The 24,093-nt window shown below is 43.8% G+C and overlaps 2 protein-coding genes across 3 annotated transcripts in view; one reads left to right on the top strand and one right to left on the bottom strand.

Moving 5' to 3' along the window:
• Positions 1-15,996, bottom strand: part of agxt2 (alanine--glyoxylate aminotransferase 2) — a 24,151-nt gene extending 8,155 nt beyond the window's left edge. The window contains exons 1-7 of one of the 2 annotated variants that reach the window (XM_079524266.1): positions 15,871-15,996; positions 13,312-13,376; positions 8,000-8,088; positions 6,356-6,546; positions 2,990-3,113; positions 2,494-2,588; positions 124-217 (exon numbers count right to left, since the gene is read on the bottom strand). In XM_079524266.1, the coding sequence (XP_079380392.1) occupies positions 124-217; positions 2,494-2,588; positions 2,990-3,113; positions 6,356-6,546; positions 8,000-8,035 (540 nt within the window). In that variant the 5' untranslated portion in view covers positions 8,036-8,088; positions 13,312-13,376; positions 15,871-15,996. The remainder of the gene's footprint in view (positions 1-123; positions 218-2,493; positions 2,589-2,989; positions 3,114-6,355; positions 6,547-7,999; positions 8,089-13,311; positions 13,377-15,870) is intronic. The other variant, XM_079524267.1, reaches the window with a different exon arrangement.
• On the top strand, positions 15,459-24,093 carry psmd5 (proteasome 26S subunit, non-ATPase 5). Its single transcript, XM_079524265.1, has 10 exons — positions 15,459-15,689; positions 16,881-17,025; positions 17,349-17,462; positions 18,226-18,354; positions 19,448-19,557; positions 19,673-19,815; positions 20,515-20,706; positions 21,854-21,963; positions 22,443-22,583; positions 23,435-24,093. Exons 1-10 carry the CDS (start codon positions 15,517-15,519, stop codon positions 23,690-23,692), a joined length of 1,515 nt encoding a protein of 504 aa, XP_079380391.1. The 5' UTR covers positions 15,459-15,516; the 3' UTR covers positions 23,693-24,093.

The following is a 24,093-nucleotide window of genomic DNA, read 5'->3' as shown; positions in this document are numbered from 1 at the left end:
TGTGTGCGTGTGTGCGTGCATACGTGCGTGCGCACTGCACATTACTGTATACTATATATAATTATTGTCATGTTGTATTATCTATTGCCTTAGTTAGCTATGTGTCTGTATTACTGTACGTACGTTGGTGCAGCCTAAGCCGCTGGGAACGGTGTATTTATATGCAGAGTTGGAGGTCAGAGCCATGGTCGATGGACTGCCACCGTGGTACGATCCTCTGGGAGAAGAACAAACAGGTCTGGGTTAATTAAAGAAACGTCCTCTCTTGGGACATCCAGATATGGGGAAATGATTCTATCATGTATTGTGCACAGATGTAAGAAATGCTCCCAAACACAATAATGCCAACAAGCAGTGGCGTGCACAGATAGACACTAGGGGGTGCTAGAGCACCCCCTGCCCTTTTGGCAATGTGCCCTTTTGAGAAAAAAAACAAAAAAAAAACATTTTTTTCTCTTTTTTTTTGATTTTTCAAAAATAGCAGACCTACAAGCTCATAGCGCGCCACTCGGTGGCGCGCTATGAGCTTGTAGATCTGCTATTTTTCAATAGCTAAAGCATAACATAATGCTAACACCAAAAGGGGTTCCCGCCCAAAATGGATTAAGGCAACCGGCCGGTTCCACGCGCTGCACAAGGTGCCCTTTTTTAACTTGAGCACCTGCCCCTCTAAATGTCTGTGCACGCCACTGCCAACAAGCACCATGGTGACCTCTTGTCAACCTTAATGGGATAGATAACAAATGCCTTGATTTCTATCAATGACACATCCCGCGAAGCCATGTATTCATGTGCATTTTATTAGTTTTTGTCGCATTCCTAAGCCAATAATTTGATGACCGCTTCGTGGGGTGTGTAATCGATAGAACATAAGTCATTTTGGGGATGGATTATTCTTTTTTTTTTTTTTTTAAGATATTTTTTTGCGGCTTACGCCTTTTATTGGTTTTTTGAAGGGACAGACAGTAGGCTGACAGGAAACGGGAGAGAGATGGGGGAAGACATGCAGTAAAGGCTGTGTCGGGCTCGGGAGTCGAACCCGCGGCACACTGCGACTGGATTACCAGTCGGGTGCCCAGACGGTTACGCCACCGCCTGGGCCAGGATTATTCTTTTAACGTCTGAGCTCATGTCCCTGTCCATCTCCAATGATCTTCCTCAATTCTTACTTAAAAGCTGCGATGCGTTGTGAGCTCGTAGATCTGCTATTTTCACTAGTTTGGGTTGCCGGCAAACATCTAATTTCTTAAGCTAAAACGTTTGGGAACCACCGATCTAGCTGGCCTCCTGGTATGTGACAGTCAGAAGATAGTGGGGTGATCTTGCTTGTTGTGCATACTGGAGCATCGTGAACCTGGTTTCTTAGAGCAGGGGTTCTCAACGTTTTTGGCCGGGGACCCCCGGAAATGCTTTGGCAATGTCTCGGGACCCCCGCCCCGCCCCCTCCCGACCCCAAATATAAATTGACTGCTACAATAACCCCTTTTGGTGTTTTAAGCATTATGTTATAATTTAGCTATTGAAAAATAGCAGATCTACAAGCTCGTAGCGCGCCACTCGGTGGCGCGCTACGAGCTTTTAGAAAAATCGTGAAACTAAAATAAATTAAAAAAAACCCTGAGGGGTCGCGACCCACGGGTTGAGAACCCCTGTCTTAGAGAGGAAACAAAGCAAGATGGGGCTGCAGCCACTGATGACGTGATGATGGAAGGTGGAAACCAACACCCTGTATAAAAATGTTTGTATCGCTGCTTAAATTTCAGAACAATCTAGAAGCTATCTAAGCATTTCCGACGTCATTTCTCAATGGAATAAATCCTGATAATAATAAAGACCTAATCTTCTACTGAGACATACTGCCGGTTAAAACATCTACTAATTGAGTAGTAGTACTGCCTGAAGCTCATAAGGCCAATATGCCCCCTGGCCATGGTGAGAGGTAGATGTTTGGAGGTTTGGTTTCATGAGGGAGAATTGGGATTGTATTCCAAGTGATACATATACAGTACATATGCAATTTGTATAACACATTGGGAAAGGTCATACAACTTCAGGATTGTAGCTTTAATATTATGCTCAAAAGAATCACTAAAAGTTAGGACAAACTGCAGTATGATGGCTGGGGGAAAAAACAATTGATAGGAAAATGTTTACTTCTGTAAGATTAGTGGTGTGCAGGCTGTTCATAAGACACATTATTATAGTGTTGGCATAATGATGTTCATAACCATCCTTTCTTTTTGAGGGGTGCTAGCCCCTCCTATATACAGGTTTAATGTTTGTTTTTAGTCATAAAAACGCCATTGACAATGAAGGGAAACACAAACATTAAATGCCATTAACAATAAAGAGAATTTAATGTTTGTGTTGGCACCGTTTGTACATCACCATTACATCACCTAATCAACATGAGTTAGACTTTAATATATTAGCGCCCCTCACTTCACACAGGTGTGATATTTTACATCTACGTAAATAACAAAGGCATCTTACCTTAAATTGATGATATCAAAGTTTCCTGTGTAAAGCCTGGCCATCAACATAGCCAGCTCATTCGCCTCTGAGCCACTGTTGGTCAGGTACACCACCTGGACATACAATACACATTAATGAGAATGAAAGAGATTATGAACAACAGAAATAAACCATCATTTTCATAATGCATTGATTAATCCAGTTGCTTGCCTCACACAGTACATTATGTTTACAGCAGTGTAGTTATGAATAACACAGATATTCTTTTTGCATGATACTAAAACAATCACTAAAGACAATTAGAAAAGTAACGAGAGAGAGAGAGAGAGAGAGAGAGAGAGAGAGAGAGAGAGAGAGAGAGAGAGAGAGAGAGAGAGAGAGAGAGTTTGATTCATTTTCTGGTGATGGATTAATCAATTATTCCCTTAGACGTTTCACCCCTGAATGTAATGACATCCTAGTGCTATATGGTTAAATATGTGGTCTCTAAAGGTAAAGTGAGCATATGCAGCACCTTGAGAGGATCAGGGAGGTGGGATGCCAGTTTCTCACAGTACTCATGGAGAGTAGGGTAGACGTAGATGTTCGTCGTGTGCCACAGTTTCCTCAGCTGTTTCTCTGCAGCCGCTGTCACCTTTCTGTATCCAGGGACAGCCACAATTAACCACCCCAGCATCCACAAGTTTACGCAGGAAATAGTAGGTACCCTCACAAACAACAACCAGTAATCCTAGTCTCTATATACTGCGTCCCCCTGGCCAGCCAGGGCACCTGATGGAGAGGAAAGGAACTGGTTGGAATAACGTGTTCCTTCCACGTGCTACAGTACGTCCAACCGAGGAAACTCCCCCTTTCAGTGGCTTGAACTCCTCATGCATTGAAGGAAGCATGAGGTTAGTCCGTTGCTCTCCCCAGGTTGGCAGAGGAGTGTAGCGCTCAGGATTACATAGACACTGGGGCGGCAATAGCTCAGGGGTAGTCGGGTAGAGTGACTGTAGAGCAGCTGGATGGGAACCGTGAGGTTACCAGTTCGATCCCGGGCTCCCCCAAAGTTAGTGTCGAAGTGTCCTTGAGCAAGACTCTGGACCCCTAATTGCTCTCGATATGCTCCCTCTTTCCCAGCGGCACTTGCTTTGTCAATGTAAACCTCATGCCAATAAAGCTCCCATGGATTGAATTGAAGTCCCGGAAAAGACGAGCTGTGATTGGCCAGTAGTCACTTGAGTGGCAGCAACGCAGCGTGCCTTCCCTACTTCCACTTGCCTTCTGCCTTACGCTGTAGACACATTGCTCCAATGAACTGCAGCGGCCAATGAGGCATCTATTCTGTTTTAACTTATGGACCTACACTGACAGTTGAACTTACGGGTGGCAGTGTCCTACGCTGACAGTTGAACTTACGGGTGACAGTGTCCTACACTGACAGTTGAACTTACGGGTGAGTGACCTACACTGACAGTTGAACTTACGGGTGGCAGTGTCCTACGCTGACAGTTGAACTTACGGGTGACAGTGTCCTACACTGACAGTTGAACTTACGGGTGAGTGACCTACACTGACAGTTGAACTTACGGGTGACAGTGTCCTACACTGACAGTTGAACTTACGGGTGACAGTGTCCTACACTGACAGTTGAACTTACGGGTGGCAGTGTCCTACACTGACTGAGTTGAACTTACGGGTGGCAGTGTCCTACACTGACAGTTGAACTTACGGGTGGCAGTGTCCTACACTGACAGTTGAACTTACGGGTGGCAGTGTCCTACACTGACTGAGTTGAACTTACGGGTGGCAGTGTCCTACACTGACAGTTGAACTTACGGGTGGCAGTGTCCTACACTGACTGAGTTGAACTTACGGGTGGCAGTGTCCTACACTGACTGAGTTGAACTTACGGGTGGCAGTGTCCTACACTGACTGAGTTGAACTTACGGGTGGCAGTGTCCTACACTGATAGTTGAACTTACGGGTGGCAGTGTCCTACGCTGACAGTTGAACTTACGGGTGGCAGTGTCCTACGCTGACAGTTGAAGTTACGGGTGGCAGTGTCCTACACTGACAGTTGAACTTACGGGTGACAGTGTCCTACACTGACTGAGTTGAACTTACGGGTGGCAGTGTCCTACACTGACTGAGTTGAATTTACGGGTGACAGTGTCCTACACTGACTGAGTTGAACTTACGGGTGGCAGTGTCCTACACTGATAGTTGAACTTACGGGTGACAGTGTCCTACACTGACTGAGTTGAATTTACGGGTGACAGTGTCCTACACTGACTGAGTTGAACTTACGGGTGGCAGTGTCCTACACTGACTGAGTTGAACTTACGGGTGGCAGTGTCCTACACTGACTGAGTTGAACTTACGGGTGGCAGTGTCCTACACTGACTGAGTTGAACTTACGGGTGGCAGTGTCCTACACTGATAGTTGAACTTACGGGTGGCAGTGTCCTACGCTGACAGTTGAACTTACGGGTGGCAGTGTCCTACGCTGACAGTTGAACTTACGGGTGGCAGTGTCCTACACTGACAGTTGAACTTACGGGTGACAGTGTCCTACACTGACTGAGTTGAACTTACGGGTGACAGTGTCCTACACTGACTGAGTTGAACTTACGGGTGACAGTGTCCTACACTGACTGAGTTGAACTTACGGGTGGCAGTGTCCTACACTGACTGAGTTGAATTTACGGGTGACAGTGTCCTACACTGACTGAGTTGAACTTACGGGTGGCAGTGTCCTACGCTGACAGTTGAACTTACGGGTGGCAGTGTCCTACACTGATAGTTGAACTTACGGGTGACAGTGTCCTACACTGACTGAGTTGAATTTACGTGTGACAGTGTCCTACACTGACTGAGTTGAACTTACGGGTGGCAGTGTCCTACACTGACTGAGTTGAACTTACGGATGGCAGTGTCCTACACTGACAGTTGAACTTACGGGTGGCAGTGTCCTACACTGACAGTTGAACTTACGGGTGGCAGTGTCCTACGCTGACAGTTGAACTTACGGGTGGCAGTGTCCTACACTGATAGTTGAACTTACGGGTGACAGTGTCCTACACTGACTGAGTTGAACTTACGGGTGGCAGTGTCCTACACTGACTGAGTTGAACTTACGGGTGGCAGTGTCCTACACTGACAGTTGAACTTACGGGTGGCAGTGTCCTACACTGACAGTTGAACTTACGGGTGGCAGTGTCCTACACTGACTGAGTTGAACTTACGGGTGGCAGTGTCCTACACTGACTGAGTTGAACTTACGGGTGACAGTGTCCTACACTGACTGAGTTGAACTTACGGGTGACAGTGTCCTACACTGACAGTTGAACTTACGGGTGACAGTGTCCTACACTGACAGTTGAACTTACGGGTGGCAGTGTCCTACACTGACAGTTGAACTTACGGGTGGCAGTGTCCTACACTGACTGAGTTGAACTTACGGGTGGCAGTGTCCTACACTGACTGAGTTGAACTTACGGGTGACAGTGTCCTACACTGACTGAGTTGAACTTACGGGTGACAGTGTCCTACACTGACTGAGTTGAACTTACGGGTGACAGTGTCCTACACTGACTGAGTTGAACTTACGGGTGGCAGTGTCCTACACTGACAGTTGAACTTACGGGTGGCAGTGTCCTACACTGACAGTTGAACTTACGGGTGACAGTGTCCTACACTGACTGAGTTGAACTTACGGGTGACAGTGTCCTACACTGACTGAGTTGAACTTACGGGTGGCAGTGTCCTACACTGACTGAGTTGAACTTACGGGTGGCAGTGTCCTACACTGACAGTTGAACTTACGGGTGACAGTGTCCTACACTGACAGTTGAACTTACGGGTGGCAGTGTCCTACACTGACAGTTGAACTTACGGGTGGCAGTGTCCTACGCTGACAGTGGCCACGCCAGCGAACAGGTCCAGGTATCTCCTGCCGTCCACGTCCCACAGCCACTGCATGTGACCCTGGTGGATGAACACTGGCTTCTTGTACATGGTGACCTTCATGGTCATGGGGTTGCAGTACTGCCTGCGGATCTCCAACATCTTCTCTTTTGACATGTCCTGTAATAAGGCAGACACAGGTGGTCCACGTGATGATAATTAGTATTATTATTACTAGTTGAATTTAGAGCACTTTAAGATGCACAACGTTTGATATGCATGAAGCCCACACGGACACCCATTTGATAGTATTTTCTATCTGTGCATAGGAACCCAATCTCATGGATTAAAGCAAAATAAAATCTCTTTTTGACAGTGAGAAAGGAGCCACCACACAATAGCACTGTGATTCATAAACAATTAATATGTAGAACTATGTTTTTGTAGCCATACATCCAACCAATTGAAGAAATTGCTGATTGATGTTAAAGTCATCCATACCAAACTAACGATGAACCGAAAATAGGCTATTTACAAGCTTACAACACGTTGTAAGCTTGTAGATAGGCCTATTTTCAGTGCATAGCATGCTTCCATAGAAGACATTCTGACGTATATATGGAATCCAAATGACTGAAATCAGTCGTGGCGACTGAGAACTTTAATCCATGCAATCTTCACTGTCAACTCCTCAGTGTTCATTTGACTCAGAGAGAGCACACTTTGAATTACAGAGCAATTAGTTCCGGCCCCCTCGAACCCCTACACTACAGGACCCCTGGGGGAACTCAGACCCCACGTTGAGAACCAGTGGACATGCTGTCACGCAGAAGTTTAATGTTATCATAAGTAAGCCTTACCGAGCCATGAGGCCCATTTAGGACTCGAAGCCTATCTCCTGTTTCTGTAGCGTGAGGCAGCTTGATGTACCTGGCCTGGACATGACGCTAGTATGTCGCAGGGGGGACTTACCCCAAGCCAACCCTTGATGCTGAGTACCAAGCAGGGAGGCACTGGGTCCCATCTTAATTGTTATGACCCGGCAGGGGATCGAACACCGACCTCCCAGTCTCAAGGCGGATACACTAACCACTGAGCTGGTAAATGTTATCATACACACAACAAATACCAAGAGAGTCCAACCAGGGGTGAAATCACTCGTGAAGTGAAGCATTTTGTAGTTATAGGGTAGTACTGGCTGAGACATGCGAACAGGTTAAAGAAATCAAACAAACACAAACTTAAATGAGGGCAACACACATGTTTGTTCGTACAATCTGTCCGACCCACATGAAGTCACATTTTGCCCAGTTTGGCCCCTGTGACCTAAAATGATACCACTGGTCTAGACCAGCCTGGGACGCATACCATTTTGAGGTTTCTGATCCAGTTGGGAGCGGAAATAACCTACATCATGTTGTACTTACTGGTTTGTAGTCATCGGGCCAGAACCACCAAACAGGAACCAGAATACCTAAAATAATTCTGTGCATCATCATTTTAGGGCCTATCCAATAAAACCTCTGAAGTGGAAAGTCTGGTGATGCGATGTCAGGTCTAGACAGACAGACAGATGGATAGATATTCATGAATGGTGCAATATATTTATCAATCAAACAGCGCTTGTTCTTACGTTGTACTCCTCTGGTTGGAAGCTGCAGCCTGGCATCTCAGGGACATCTGGTGGTGAGTGCTTGATGGCAGATTTTTGACATAATGCACCTGTAAAATATTGTTATATTTAGATAAACTTATATTTAGTGGCTTAAAATGGATGAAACACTCACATCATTACCTCTACAAGATTTGTTATTAACCCATTCTAGACGGGAACCCCTTTTGGTGTTTTAACTAAGCATTATGTTATACTTTAGCTATTGAAAAATAGCAGATCTACAAGCTCAGCGCGTTACTGTATTTGCCCTGTAATATAGACAAATGCTGGTATTTTGTAAATGAAGCTACAATCATGAGATTTAGTAATTTAAAATGTAGATGGTTAGTTATTGAAGGCTTTTTAGTTTATCTTTACACCCAATATTTCATTTTATATCTTCCTCAACTGTTTTCCCTGGTAAAACAAACAAACAAATAATGTTTTTTTCCATTAGATAACTATAGAGATCATAGGTAAAAGTTAATGAAAAATGATGGATAGCATGTGTTTGTTTAAGTTATAGTAACAAATTAAGACATTTCATCATAATATTCATATTCATGATATGTCTCTACAACAAAGGTCAGACTACAGAATCAAAGTTGTTTTTTTAAATAAGCATTTTGATAACAGCTGAACTTTTGATTACCTCACGTAAATTGAAATGACAACTCACAATAATAAGAAATTGAATTAAGAAATTAAATTAGAAGTATATTAAGTATATATAAGTATTCTTTTTTTAATGCCATGCATGGTAATTTTTAAACAACATGTTGACTGCACGCATACCACTTTAAATTGCCCACCCTCCCACTGCACAAACACATGGTCCATCCAGATTAGATTAGATTCCTAGATTTCTTGTACTATCTTAGACTAGATAGTGATTTTAAGATAGGCATAGGCCTATAGTCAATATTCACCGGAATGACATCTTTGATAACAGTTAAACGGGTGTAGACAGTCCTACTTCCACAGCACAATTTTTCAAAAAGAAAACAAGGTAGACAAAGGTCGGAAATCAAAAATAAACATTTGTTTTCAGCTGTGTTACACAAACGTTATAACATTATATAAACCGAAACCCGTCCGTGAAAACGCATTGGTATTGTTTACTTGTTTTGTCAACTATAAAACTTACCGCTCGCTCGGTGGAATTTGGCCAAACCTACCCAACTGTGGGGGTCTCCTAATAGACCCACATAGGGGCTACTGCTACTTAAACGAGACGCAAGCTTGTGCATGTTTTCGACTCGAGACGCACACGGTCTGCAGGCTGCAGCTTCTGTGTTGTTTAGTGGTGACACTACACAGACTGGGACTGGACGTTGGTCAAGTGTAGGCGGAGGACACGCTGCAGCCAATGGGACAGGGACAATCACGGCCTCCCAATAGGCAATTATTACCTCCCTCCCTCCCTCTCTCTCTCTCTCTCTCTCTCTCTCTCTCACTCACTCTCACTCTCACTCTCTCTCTCATTGCAGTTCGAACTGATTAGGCCTACATGAGAGAGAGGAGAGGGGCAATCCCTTCAATACAAATCTGATTGATTGATTGATTGATAAAATGCATATAGGCCTACATAAACCCTACAGATCTGTAAAAAATGGATAAAGCACAATACAAAACATATGTGTGTATACATGTGTGTGTGTGTGTGTGTGTGTGTGTGTGTGTGTGTGTGTGTGTGTGTGTGTGTGTGTGTGTGTGTGTGTGTGTGTGTGTGTGTGTGTGTGTGTGTGTGTGTGTGTGTGTGTGTGTGTGCGTGCGTGTGTGTGTGTGTGTGTGTGTGTGTGTGTGTGTGTGTGTATTGGGACACCACCAGATTTACCATTTACAATTAGGTCTTTAGCAGACACTCTATAATCCAGAGTGGCTATAATACATAGGTAATACATCAAATGCATAGAAATAGGAATCTAGGATCATAGGTGGACCCTGTTGTAGACAAGTGTAATGCTTTATCATGGTGTCGTCCACATTCTGCATACTGTGACAAAAAAATTCAATCAATCAATCAATAAGTAAACCAAGAACCTATCAGTCTAACAGTAGAATAGGTCTAAGATTGAACGTGAGTACAGTGCATCCACATGTCCACCTCTAGCAGTTTAAATGACATGTACAGATATATTAATTTACTTACAGAAGACAGCATTGGTTGTGATGGTGATAATGCCTTGATATCATGAGAATAATTTGTTGTTTGTAGATTGCGTCATATGGCAGCCAAGTCTATGGGATTTTGTTTAGTGTAATTCTTTGTTGTTTCAAATCTCTGCACCAAAAACAGCCCATCTACAGTACGAGTACGCTTGTATCGGCTATTATTTTGGCAATCGTTCCCCCCATAACAGGGATGCTGGACTGTACAGGTGGAACCAACTGGACCCTTTACAGGTCAATTTGGCTCCATCTGTGTGCCCTCAGAGGTTTAACCACTCCCCTTGAAATCCCATTGCATTTGCGTTGTGAGCTTGTAGAGCTTCTATTTTCACAATATTTATCTGTGGAACCGAGTCAAACAAAATGTAACGCCTCGACTCCTACATTCCAAGTGCTTGTTGGTGGGGGGTCCCCCAGTTGAAATATGGTTATTACTTGTGCGAGCAGAGCGCAAGTACTGTTTTTGGCTGCGTATGTCCGTGACTGTTTCGACCAATTGGGGATTGTGAATTGTCGGTGACACGCTCGGCCAATCAGGGATTGTGTATTGTCTTTGGTGGCGTCGCTCGGCCAATCCAACCAGGGATCGTGTATTTTTGGTGGCGTCGCTCGGCCAATCAGAGCACAGATTGGCAGCTTGCTGCGTATGTTGGTGGCCCCTCGACCGATTGGATTGGGTCCGTATGTTGGTGGCGTTGCTCGGCCAATCAGGGATTGGCTGATGACGTAACTATGTATGTTTATGTAAAAACGGTGGTTCCGGGGGATAACACCGACAGGGACAAGATGACGTAAACCCTTCATTGTCAATGGCATTTAAAAAAAAAACATTGAACTAAAAACAAACATTAAACCTGTATATAGGAGGGGCTAGTGCCTCTCAAAAATGAATACAGAAGTTTGAGAATCCCTGATGTATTCTACATAATGACGTCATCCTCACTCAATGTCATCACCACGTAGTCATCTTAACCATTTAGTAGTCCTTTAAAAACACCATTTCGCAACTTCAGCAACAAATGGAATTATGTCTTTCACCAATGGTGGTGGACAAGTAGTCATCATCCGCGATGAGTTTGGAGTCTTTCGTCAGCGGTGTCGCGGCAGCGACAGCGGCATGCGTGGCCGGTTACGTTTACAGGCAGGAAGCGGTGACAAGAGAAGAGAACAGACTCCTGGCGTCCCTGGTGGAGATGAACAAGGTCTTCATCAAGGAGAAGGACCTGTGGGAGGAAGAGAGACTCCAGCTAATCGGACAAAAAGAGGCTTTGTGTAAGAGGTTGTCCGCCATGGAGCAGCAGAACGAAGAGCTGAAGACCAAGCTGCTGAAGATTGAATTGAGGCTCAGGGACATAGAGGTGGAGAGGACGAAGGAGATCGACACATGGGAGGATGAGAGAATCCAGCTGATTAGAGAAAGCGAAAGGCAGGCTCTGCCAGAAACGTCTTCCTCCCTCGGGGACGAGACGAGTGAAGACATCACGGACCGGATGAAGACGACGGAGGACAAGGTCCTGAGAATGGCAGAGCAGATGGAAGATCTGCAAGAACAGAACGAACGGACGAATCAGTTCTTATCGGACGTGTGTGAACACACGCTGGACCCAGACACGGCAGGTAGCAGTGCCAAGGACATGCTCAAGCTTGTTGCGTCACCGTCAACCAAGGCCTCCACCGCTGCCACCGGGAAGAAAGGTAAAACAGACCATTTGGTGAAGGGGTTGATGAGGCGTTTCCTTGACAAATCAAAGAATAAAAATGTTGCAAACAGCAATCCGCCTCCTTCACCTCAAGCCCAGGATGAACCTCCGGCTGAAGAGGCATCTACCATCACCAAAGAGGAGACTCATAGTAGGAAGTCATTCCCCAGATTCAGAAGGTGGAGGAGGAAGAAGAGAACATGACAACCAGACAACAGAGATGGAAAAGATCGAGGATATTCAAGAAGAGACCTCTGAAAAAAAGTCTTTTTTGGTTTTTTTGTAATCTGTCTTTCGCCTAATTTGCATCAGGGGTCACCACAGCGAATCATCTGTTTATACATCCGTTGCTTATACATCCACAAACCTCCAGGACTTCCTCTTCTTGCCTGGCAGCTCCATCCTCAACACACTTCTCTACCTCTAAACCCGCCTCCGCACATGTCCAAACCATCTCAACTTTGACTCTCTTGCTTTATCTCCAATCCTTTCAACTTGGGGATGAGATCAGGATGACTACATTAAAGGGAAAGCGCCTCCACCAAATGAGAATCATAGGCCTCCTCCATCCAGCTCTGCCTCCTGTCTTTGTCAGTGTCATCGTTTCCAAGACGCACAGCATAGATGTTTTCACTACCATCTTACCCTTCCCCCTCACTCTTGCTGGTATTCTTCTGTAGGAGTGAGAGGCAAGTTGTATAACTGAGACCAGGTACATAATCGTTTATGCTTGATGTATGCTTAGTTGCATACCAGTGTTGCACACAGAAATAGCCAATTTACAAGCCCTCAATGCATCGTGATGTGACACATTGTGAACTTATAGATCCGCTATTTTCGGTGCGAAGCTATTTTCAATGTGGGTTCAAATCAAGTCAATGCATTGCACTGATCGGAGCGATGTTCAGAGTTATGGCCATTTGGAGAGTTAAACGCTGCTGTGCTAATGCCCACATTTGCGGAATTTATGTTTTATGGTGACTATTGTCATGCTAGATCCCAATCAACAGTGCGCCTGTGGGGGAAATATGAGGTCCCGTTGGTGTTACTATGGTCATGGCCCCTGAACCACATTTGGTGCAGATTTGAGCAAGAGGATGTGATGTTTTATCACAAATCACAATACTGGACTGGTTATACTGTGGTAAAGTTGTAATATCTGTCAAATGGTGTATTATTGCTTTCATTCAGATCCATCAGTGACTGGCCCTTGAAACGGCACCATTCACATTAAGGCTTAATTTATACTTGCAACACAAGTGCATATTTTACATTATTTCCAACCGACAACATTGTCAACACGGCTTACTTATTCTCTCAAAATACTTCAAAATACAGGCTACATACAACTTGAGGTTGTGACAGGTTGTGTCCTATCATCTTTAGTAAAGTTATGGTTTAACTTTAAGCTTATAGTACCTTCTTGTGCTTATTCTTGGGATGGTGTTTACACTTCCTCTTTTCACCAGGTGCAGAGTAGACTACTACAACAGAGCACAGATGGTTGGCTTAGTAGTACAATTATAAAATACCTATTAGTATACAGTATATTATACCATTACCATATACTCACAGCTGTGTGAGTAGTGCCGCACAGATCAAACAAAAGTATTCTTTTCCAAGATATTGCGATTAAGATTTGATCACTTTCCTGCTGATGTGTGGGAAAGATTGGAGGTCTTACTTACTTTCCCTAAAGACAGGTGGAAATGCCTCAACTAGTTATATTACTTACTTTCCCTAAAGACAGGTGGAAATGCCTCAACTAGTTATATTACTTACTTTCCCTAAAGACAGGTGGAAATGCCTCAACTAGTTATATTACTTACTTTCCCTTAAGACAGATGGAAATGCCTCAACTAGTTATATTACTTACTTTCCCTAAAGACAGGTGGAAATGCCTCAACTAGTTATATTAGATTGGAGGTCTTACTTACTTTCCCTAAAGACAGGTGGAAATGCCTCAACTAGTTATATTAGATTGGAGGTCTTACTTACTTTCCCTAAAGACAGGTGGAAATGCCTCAACTAGTTATATTAGATTGGAGGTCTTACTTACTTTCCCTAAAGACAGGTGGAAATGCCTCAACTACTATATTTTTAAGTGAAACTAGCAATAAATGATTACACAGACTATCTGCTCTTAAGTAATAGTCATCCGTCCAAACTGACAATACTGCAGTGCTGTGGTAAAGTTGTAATATCTGTCATATCTGATAATATAAAAGTGCTGGTAAACTATAGCCTGGTAAACCATCCCGGTCATTTAAATTCACATTATCATGTGTCTTCTGCTGACCGGTCTGGCCCCAAGCGATCAAACTCAAATCAATGTGTATTCGCTTCATTTCTACATTAACAAAGGGCTCACGGGAATGCTCAATTCACCCTCACCATCTGCCCTGTCAGGGTTAACTTTCAACCCAACAACCTCATTCTCATCCTGTTTCTCTGGCCTCCAGGCTCCCACAGGGAGAAATGACTGCATTGCAGAAGGCCCGCAACACACTCATAGCCAGCAGCAGCACACAATGTTTTTTTCCACATGGTTTTTATTTGCGTCTCCCTGACAGCGTTTTGACCTAATAGGTCTTCCTCAGCATTATCGATCAGTTCGAAATGCGTCCATTGCTTCTGTCTGTGAGAGCTAAATAAAAACCATTTGAAAAGGACATTCATTAACCGGGTATATGATGATTTCATTTTTTTCTTCCATAGAAGTGTAGCCTATATCTGTATGTCTTTGAATTAATTGAAAATGGGGGACCCACATAGCCTGGCTCCAGCCCCTGAATCGCTAGCCACGCCCATTAAAAAAATATATTCAGGCTGAGTGTCAGGCTAGGACCCACAAGTATTAGTGCTTTTTCTGGTTTTAGCAGATTTTGTATTGACCTGTACTTTGTTGAACTGCACCCATACAAACTTGCAATTTTCAATAATCAATCAATGACAATGGAAGAGGAAATACCGGTAGCTGTCTATTTCCTCACTTCTATCTCTCACCAGGTCCAAGGCAGCGCACTCATGACAACTCATGACAACATGATAGACAAAAATGTGTAATTAATCTTCGTCCTACCAACATTATGTTTGTTAAAACTAATAATAAACATGCCAAAATTTAAACACTCAGCTTAGTCATCTTGTTTCTTGAAATAGAACAACATGATTAGTCCAGCCTGTGGACAGGGGCTCACTGGCAGTCTGGCAGGCCATGAGGATATTGCAAGACAAGTGGTCCCCAAAATAATAATAATAAAACGCAATATTATTTTCTTTAAAACATGGAAGAATGAGTTATCATTGTGAGACAGGAAGTTAAGTATTAACGTTTGCCTGTTATCTCCTACCCAATCAATTGATACTATTGACAAAATCATATCCATTTATCCAACACTTTAAAAAAGATTTGGGTCTGAGATATATAGCTCTGGTCCATAGCTCCAACAGCATTAGAGCTATGGACCAAAGCTAGGTCTGAGACAGGTTGAGATATTAAAATCTTCTAAATGTTAAGTCCAGTAGATGGCAGTAATGCAACGTTTAGAATGCAAACACAAGCCAAAGCAATGCAGCCAGTGGATGCACATGACAAGTTGACAACAAGCACACTGAGTCAACATGGCGGCCTCCATAGAGAGCTTGTTGGAGGAAATCTCCAGCATTGAAGATCCCATCGAAGAACTGCAGAATCTGAAGACAGCCCTTTTATCCATCCCTCTCAGCACTCTGAGGAACGTTGTCAGTGGACAGCGGCTCGACGCGATCTTCTCTCTTTTGTACACTAATGAAAGGTACGTTTTTGACTCATAGATCATAGATGCTAGCATGTGTTAGCATCAGTGATATACAGTAGCCCTGCCCTAGAATGGCTGGTACTACACATACATACATTATACATACATTACACATGTACTGCAATTTCATGGAGGCAGTAACGTCCGTGGCATTCTAATTTGTCTAATTTGTACTCACCCAATATATTATTAATTGCATTTAGATGTTAGAACCTATGCAAGCAAGCAGCAACCAATAAGCACATCAGAGTTAGAATGGAATGGAAAGTTCTATAGTGTTCAGTAAGGTGTCCCGGGTCTCCAGCTCTTTTTTCAGGTGTGTTGCCAATTTCAGCCAATCAGGAGAGAAAACCCATTTAACAGTTCTAATTGCTCATTTAATTTTTGAGGTAGCCAATCCTATGACTAGTTTTGAGGGTTTGTGTAAACACAAACATTGTATTGCTACCGTTTCCTATGACTTGTGATTGGCCAGAATGAGATGATGTATGATGATAAGAGCGGCCCTCACTTCACACGTGTGTGATTGTTTTTGTGTCATCAATTTTACTAGTTTATCCTGTTACTGTATGAGTTCTTTCTCCCGCTTGGATCAAATTTGTATCCTGGCCTATACATTTCTATTTTTTAATTTTGTACTAAAGAGACGGGGACCCGACCCTCCCTCTGTCACTGAACAAACACTCAATCTATATAGCAAATTAGCAATGCTTACTACACTGTAAGAAACAATATATAGTCGAGCTATAGCTTATTTTAACGAAAGACAATGTGCTGCATTCAAAAGTTTTGTCAGAAAAAGTGTGTTCAGTAAAATATCTCTAACTTTTCCTCACACAGGCAACATTTCCATGTACATGACAGGATGACGTTCACAAAATAGCAGATCTACTATTTTTGAAACGGCCAACATATTGGATAAAGTGGTTAAGATGATTGTGATGCTATGTTAACTTATTTTGCTGGGGACCCCTCCCAAGGACCCCTGGTGGACCCCTGGGGACCCCTCCCAAGGACCCCTGGTGGACCCCTGGGGACCCCTCCCAAGGACCCCTGGTGGACCATGGACCCCTGGGGACCCCTCCCAAGGACCCCTGGTGGACCCTGGACCCCACTTTGAGAACCAATGGTATAGGACAGGACAGTTGTAGGACCCGCAAAGTTGATCTGATGAGTTTTGTTCCACAGAGAACAGACTGAGCTGTGTGTGGCCATCCTGAGTCGCATTCTGCTGGCGCTGAGTCCACTGCACCTGGCCCAGAACCTGCCGTCTGAGCTGGTGGCCGGCCTGGTCCACCCGGACAAAACGGTCAAGATACTGGCTTTGACACAGGTTCGTTTCAATGCACACGCTACACTGAATAGAATTCTGAATGACTGGCTCTGTCCTATGATTAGGTGTGATCCCTTAAGACCCGAGGCCAATTCTACAAATGTCTTCTAAATCCCAACTGTTTTCTGAAAAACGTATGTTGCTATAGGGGTTCTCAAAATGTTCATGTCAAGGAACGCCAAAATGATATGCATTAGGCTGCGGAGGTTTTTTTTAAATGTTCAAAAATAGCAGATCACGCTGCGAGTACCGTACATCTTCTGTGATGTTGAGAAGTATTATTATGATCAAATATTTCGTTGTTGGTGGGGTTATTATTTCAGATAAGCAGAATGATGGAGCATCCAGAGGCGGTCACTGAAATCCTCAAGAATCACGACGTTGTGCGTGAAGTCATCCACTGCATTAAGAGTGAAGAGATATCTGTTGCAAAAGAGGTGACAATCATACTATACTGCAGGGGTTCTCAACGTTTTTGGCCGGGGACCCCCGAAAATGCTTTGGCAACGTCTCGGGACCCCGCCCCGCCCCCTCCCGACCCCCAATATAAATTGACTGCTACAATAACCTTAACCCATTTTGGGCGGGAACCCCTTTTGGTGTTTTAAGCATTGTTATAATTTAGCTATTGAAAAATAGCAGATCTACAAGCTCATAGCGCGCCACCGAGTGGCGCGCTACGAGCTTGTAGGTCTGCTATTTTTGAAAAACCGTGAAAAAAAAATATATATATATATATATATATTTTTTTTTTTAAATAATTTGGGGACCCCCTAAAATAATTTGGCGACCCCCCGAGGGGTCGCGACCCACGGGTTGAGAACCCCTGCTATACTGTATATATGTGAGACATATAGAAGAGAACAAATATTTCTGCTGCACAATATACGTACGGCATATCGGCATTGTCGGCTAGAAAGCGTGTATGTCCAAAACCATTACTTTTCAGAAAATGGAAAAGAAAAGCCAGTGTTCCAATGGATCCAATGTAGTTATTATTTAGTGATAAGCTCTTGTTAATATTTGATTGAGACATAGCCATTCTACAAGCTCACAACTTGTCACAATGCGATGTGTTGTGATTAAGTATAAAATAGTGCCTTAATTTATGAAATGTGTGTGCGCGTGTGTGTGTGTGTGTGTGTGTGTGCGTGTGCGTGTGCGTGTGCGTGTGTGTGTGTGTGTCTGTGTGTTTTCTAGGCAATTGGCTCTCTGTCCAAACTGAGTCATTCCAAGGCTGGATTAGACGCTTTGTTCCGGAGCGACCTGCTTAATGAGATCAAACGCGTGATGGCTGCAGGAGACATTCTCAGATATAGAGTATATGAGGTGCATACACCATTTATGAGACATCGTTGCCATTTAGAGCAGGGGTTCTCAACGTTTTTGGCCGGGGACCCCCGAAAATGCTTTGGCAACGTCTCGGGACCCCCGCCCCGCCCCCTCCCGACCCCCACTATAAATTGACTGCTACAATAACCTTAAACCATTTTGGGCGGGAACCCCTTTTGGTGTTTTAAGCATTGTTATAATTTAGCTATTTAAAAATAGCAGATCTACAAGCTCATAGCGCGCCACCGAGTGGCGCGCTACGAGCTTGTAGGTCTGCTATTTTTGAAAAATCGTGAAAATAAAATTTAAAATAAAATCTTTTTTTTTTAAAATAATTTGGGGACCCCCTAAAATAATTTGGCGACCCCCCGAGGGGTCGCGACCCACGGGTTGAGAACCCCTGATTTAGAGCAGCACAAAAGTATTTTAATTACATCTGAAATCATATTAAGACCTGAGGCCGATGCTACAAATTCCTTCTTAATCAGTAGTTCTCACACTGTCAAGATTTTTCAAAAATGTTCAAAATTAGCAGATGTACTGTACAAGCTCGCAGCGCGGCACAAAGTGACGTGCTGTGAGCTAGCTTGTATATCTGCTATTTTGGAATAGCCAATGCAAAAATCTGCAAGGACACATGCTTTCCCGGTTTTAAGACATTCACTATCTTTAGGAAAATATTGAATTATGCCCGGGTCTCTCCCAACATCTCTCCAGCTCTTCAGCAAACAAGAAATGCATTTTCAGGTCTGTTTTATCCAATCAGGAGAAGGAACCCCACAAAGATGATTTATCATCAGCTTCAGGCTTATACTGTAGTGTGTCCCAGTTCCAAATCGTGTCTGCTTATTTGTTTCATCACTTCCAAATTCACTTGTTTATCCTACTCTGTATTAGTTATATCTGCTGTTTGGATGAAATTGGTGTCCTGACCTGTAAATGTATTTTCTTTGTAAGAGCTGTTACTGAACAAACACTCTTAACACTAATTTAACACGCCCTTAAATTAACAGAGGATTATAACGTGTATAGACTGACACAGTTGACAAATAGACCCTAAAGACTGATTCATTGTTCTTTGTGTTTGCAGTTGGTAGTAGGCATATCTTCAGGGTCGGCCATCTCTCTTGGCTATTGTGCCAATAGCAACATCCTCTCTCAGTTGCTGGATGAATTGACAGGAAATGATATACTGATTAGGTAACAGACACACACACACACACACACACACACAGAAATATTGAGAGAATATCTCCACCACCCATTTGTCAATGTACTTTAATCAATGCATAATAGATATTTGTGCTCCATTCAGGGCCACAGCCATTGAGATGGTGACCACTTTAGCCCACAGTAAACACGGACGACAGTACCTCGCCCAGCAGGGTGCCATGGACAAGATCTCTAACCTGATCAGAGGAGCTGAAACAGACTCATTCTCCACTCTCTACCTTCCTGGTAAGGCACTGAATGAAATACTTTCAGCATGGCCACACACACACAAACACTGTACTTAGTCTCTAACAGGACCACCGATTACTGATGTTTTGAATGTATTTGTTAAAAAAAAGAAAAACGGATGTGTTTACTAAGTTAGTTACAGGCCCTGAACATTACATCGGTGTGTGAATGAATGATGTCCAGTGATTGAGAAAATCTTAAAATTATCATACATAATACATATATTTGAACATAAATGGGTACGTTAAAGTCGTTCATAGATAATGTATTGCCCCACGATTATTCAGACTATGTACCAGAGTAGGGCCAATTGTGGAGTGGACTAGGAAGGATGCATGCACACCGCACAGACTTACTATACTGTAGTCTGGTGATACATAGGGGGACCCTAGGCAGGAAGACACCCATAGTCCTAAAGACCTCAGTTCCTGCAAATCCCCCAAGAACATGCAAGGCAGAGAGAGCCTCCTGTTGGCTCTGGCATATGAGAAAAGACAATAACTGGAAGCATGGATAAGAGGGGCAGTGATTTGGCCAATCACTGCTGACCCACCAACTGGAGAGTGTCGAATCACTCTAAGAAGGTTGGAGACCACCTGATGACCTCTCTTCCAGGCCAAGGCTTTATCCATTACAGATAGATTATAATCGCATCTTTGATATATTTACAAACCTGTGGGCATATCACTCTTCCAGGTTTGGTGAAGTTCTTTGGGACACTGGCCATAATGGAGAGCCCCCAGCAGATCTGTGAGCACTACCCAGCCTTCCAGAACAAGGTGTTTGAGATGGCTCTTGATCCAGACCCTGTGATGACCGGCGTGGCTCTGGACACCCTGGGTCTACTGGGATCCAACGTGGAGGGCAAGCAAGTCCTGCACAAAACAGGTTTGTTTGGGGCATCTCCGTTTTATGACGGTTACAATTTAAGGCTGAAGGATGTATCATTTCACCATCAACATAGCGATGTGTGCAAAACGGTGGTTTTCAACCCTTTTCATATCAAGGTCCATTATTTATTCAGAAATGTAAGCCACGGACCACCAATTCTTAGAACATTTTGTTTTCGTTGGATAAGACTTTGCCCACATTTCCATGCTGTATTGATGTGCTGCCGAGATAACAGGCAAACAATTACATTCTATAATTGTATAGACTTCTTCTAATTAAGTAATGCAGATGTTTAACACCTTGAGGGCTCGGGCCTATTTAATCCATTAATAAAATGTGCCCATCGTTTATAGCGCCCGGACCACTTTTACCGGCGGACCGGAAGTTGTTGTGAATGTCTGTGTAGCAGCTAACAATAGCCACACCACTCTAGAGTCGATCGACAACAACGGGAGGTAAGAATAAATCTATCGCGACTAGCGACTGGACCGTGGAGCGCCGTCTAACACAGGATCTTTTTTCATAATTAGACGGGATGATTTAGATCGCGAGTCGATGAACGTTTTAAGATTTTCGTTGTCGTCCGCTAAACAGGCAGGGAACATTTTCGATGACGTGTCACTGTTGTGCAACACAGAGGATTGGGCAACAAGCGCTCCTAGGCTGTGGAGCGATGCGACCGGTTTTGATATCATTAATCTCCGTCGTTTTTATCAATCTCCGTCTCGGGCAACTGACTGTGCACTTGAACTTGACGGTGATCTCCGTCTTGCGCCTCCAAGGTGTTAACAATAATGTAACTCTTGAGAGCATGAAATGATTTTACAGCCAGAGTTAAAGATCTATAAGGGTCCATTTGGTCATTTAGCTGGGGACCACCTGGAATCCCCGGACCACTGGTTGAGAACCACTGACATAAAACATTTCATGCTTGTAGAAAGAACCGAAAGGTAGCACGGTTCACTGTAATGATCAACAGTCAGTCAACCGTGACATTGACCTGATGTCCAGATGTCCATTTGGTTCGATCTCGTACTGCATACTGTAGTCTCTAATACCTGACAGCGACACCTCTGCTCTACTCGCGGGTGTCGCTGCATGTCACAGTCACATGACTATTATGATTTCTTCCTTCCTTCCTCAGGAGGGAAGTTCAAGGCAGTGTTGTTCAGAATGAGTCAACTGGCCTCAACTGGAGCCACGGAGATGAGAGTTCGCTGCTTGGAAGCCATCGCTCAACTGATCAGTCTACAGGTGTGTGTGTGTGTGTGTGTGTGTGTGTGTGTGTGTGTGTGTGTGTGTGTGTGTGTGTGTGTGTGTGTGTGTGTGTGTGTGTGTGTGTGTGTGTGTGTGTGTGTGTGTGTGTGTGTGTGTGTGTGTGTGTGTGTGTGTGTGTGTAAACTTAAAGTATTTCATATTTGTTCTCATGTGCTTTTCAGTACCTAGGCTCATAACAGTGCTATTATTAGTGGCAGTGGCTCAGGGGTAGAGTGGTTGCTTGGCAACTGGAAGGTTCCCAGTTTGATCCCGCTCTCCCCCTGAGTTAGTGTCGAAGTGTCCTTGAGCAAGCATGCTGTACCCCTAATTGCTCGCCTCCTGATGAGCAGGTTGGTTCCTTGCATGGTTTCCTCTGCCATCGGTGTATGAATGTGTTACAACAATCTCTGTAAAGCTCCTTGGATAAAGGCACTATATAAATGCACCATTTACTCTAACCGAGTGTTCTACTGCAGGCGGAGCAGCAGACAGAGGACCTGCTGGCTCTAACAGAGTCCTGGTTCCTCCTCCTGACTGATCATCCCATGGAGATGATCCGTAACATCAGCACACAGCCCTTCCCCGAGCTCCACTGTGCAGCACTGAACATCTTCGCTGTGAGTGTCCACACACACTGCCCACATGCTATCATATACAGTATAAACCTTTTCATGTCAAGGAAAGGGAAAGGGTCCCCGGACCCCACTGTGGGAACCCACTGGGGACCCCACTGTGGGACCCCACTGGGGACCCCACTGTGGGAACCCACTGGGGACCCCACTGTGGGAACCTCTGATATAGATTAGAGCAGTGGTTCCCAAAGCTTTCAGGTCAAGACCCAAAAGAGAGTTTAGACGTTTGCCCGGGACCCAAATCAGTGAAAATAGCAGATCTATAAGCGTACAACGCGGCGCGTTGCAAGCTTGTAGCTATTTTCACTACTTCGTAATTATATATTTTTTAATATATTTATTGAATTGTTTTTCTTTTTTTTTAAATATATAAAATTATTTACAAAAAATATATTAAAAAAAAATCTTTTGAAATGAATATATTTTTAAATGTAGTTAATAGAAATGGGATTTTTACACATAGAAATTGGTCCTTGACAAACAAATGATTCCTGACCCACTGTTTGGGATATTGAGTGATATAGGGGTACGACAACTAATCTGTTTAATTGATGATAAGAAAAACTATTGATAATCTATCCCTATTTTGAGCATGTCATTATATGGTAGACAAAAAAGTAAAAGAGTAAAATCAAGTGTATAGTCGCAATGTGATGCGTTTTCTTTTCTCCTCCGCTAGATTAGATTTTTTCTTTTATTACACCAAATGAGTAATTCATCCATAATCTGCATCAACCATAACACTCTGTGTGTGTGTGTGTGTGTGTGTGTGTGTGTGTGTGTGTGTGTGTGTGTGTGTGTGTGTGTGTGTGTGTGTGTGTGTGCGCGCATTGCAGGCGATCGCTCCTCAGCCGTGGGGCCAGCGACTGATGATCACCACCCCGGGTTTCATGGAGTTCGTTGTGGACCGCTCGTCAGGAAAAACCAAGGAGGCAAAGGATGCCAAGTTTGAACTAGTTGGGGCGCTGGTGAGCTCGGCGAGACCGGCAGACATGCTGGGCAGCCAGAATTACCTGCGTCTGAAGACCTACCTCCGAGAGGGACCCTACTACGTGCTGGCAGTGGCTACGGTCGCCACAGAGGGAGCGGACTGATTCACTGCAGTGTTGCCATGTCCGCTTATTATAAGCGACGTTGGGCTTGTTTTTCTGTAAAGTTGCTTGTAAATATTGGTAGTAGTTGCGAGTTGCATTGTTTTGGGCTTATTTCTAAAGTGTAGTTACTTATTTGGGTGTGTTTCCTAATGTTGTTTAAACCAGTGATTCTCACACATTTCCATGTCAAGTACATTTTTGAGTAACAACTTAACAAGCCCAATATGTTTCATACCCAAATGAAGGACTGTGCAAGTGTGCATAGGCCTACATGCTCGCGCAGCAAAATGCATATGTTCACAATCACAGTAAGTTTTCACAATTTCTGTTTCACTGCGAGAGCATGGAGTCTGCAATTCCCCAATAAATGCATTTTGAACAAACTTTGTAAGTTTGTAACA

Source organism: Electrona antarctica (assembly GCF_951216825.1).
Source record: "Electrona antarctica genome assembly, chromosome: 16".
NCBI lineage: Eukaryota > Metazoa > Chordata > Actinopteri > Myctophiformes > Myctophidae > Electrona > Electrona antarctica.
This window is presented reverse-complemented; position numbering and strand designations above follow the sequence as displayed.

Excerpts from the sequence above, each read along its gene's own strand:
- psmd5 (XM_079524265.1), top strand. The coding sequence starts at position 15,517 with ATGGCGGCCTCCATAGAGAGCTTGTTGGAGGAAATCTCCAGCATTGAA. Across the intron at positions 15,690-16,880 it reads CTTTTGTACACTAATGAAAG|AGAACAGACTGAGCTGTGTG; the intron begins GTACGTTTTTGA and ends TTTGTTCCACAG. Across the intron at positions 19,816-20,514 it reads CTCCACTCTCTACCTTCCTG|GTTTGGTGAAGTTCTTTGGG; the intron begins GTAAGGCACTGA and ends TCACTCTTCCAG.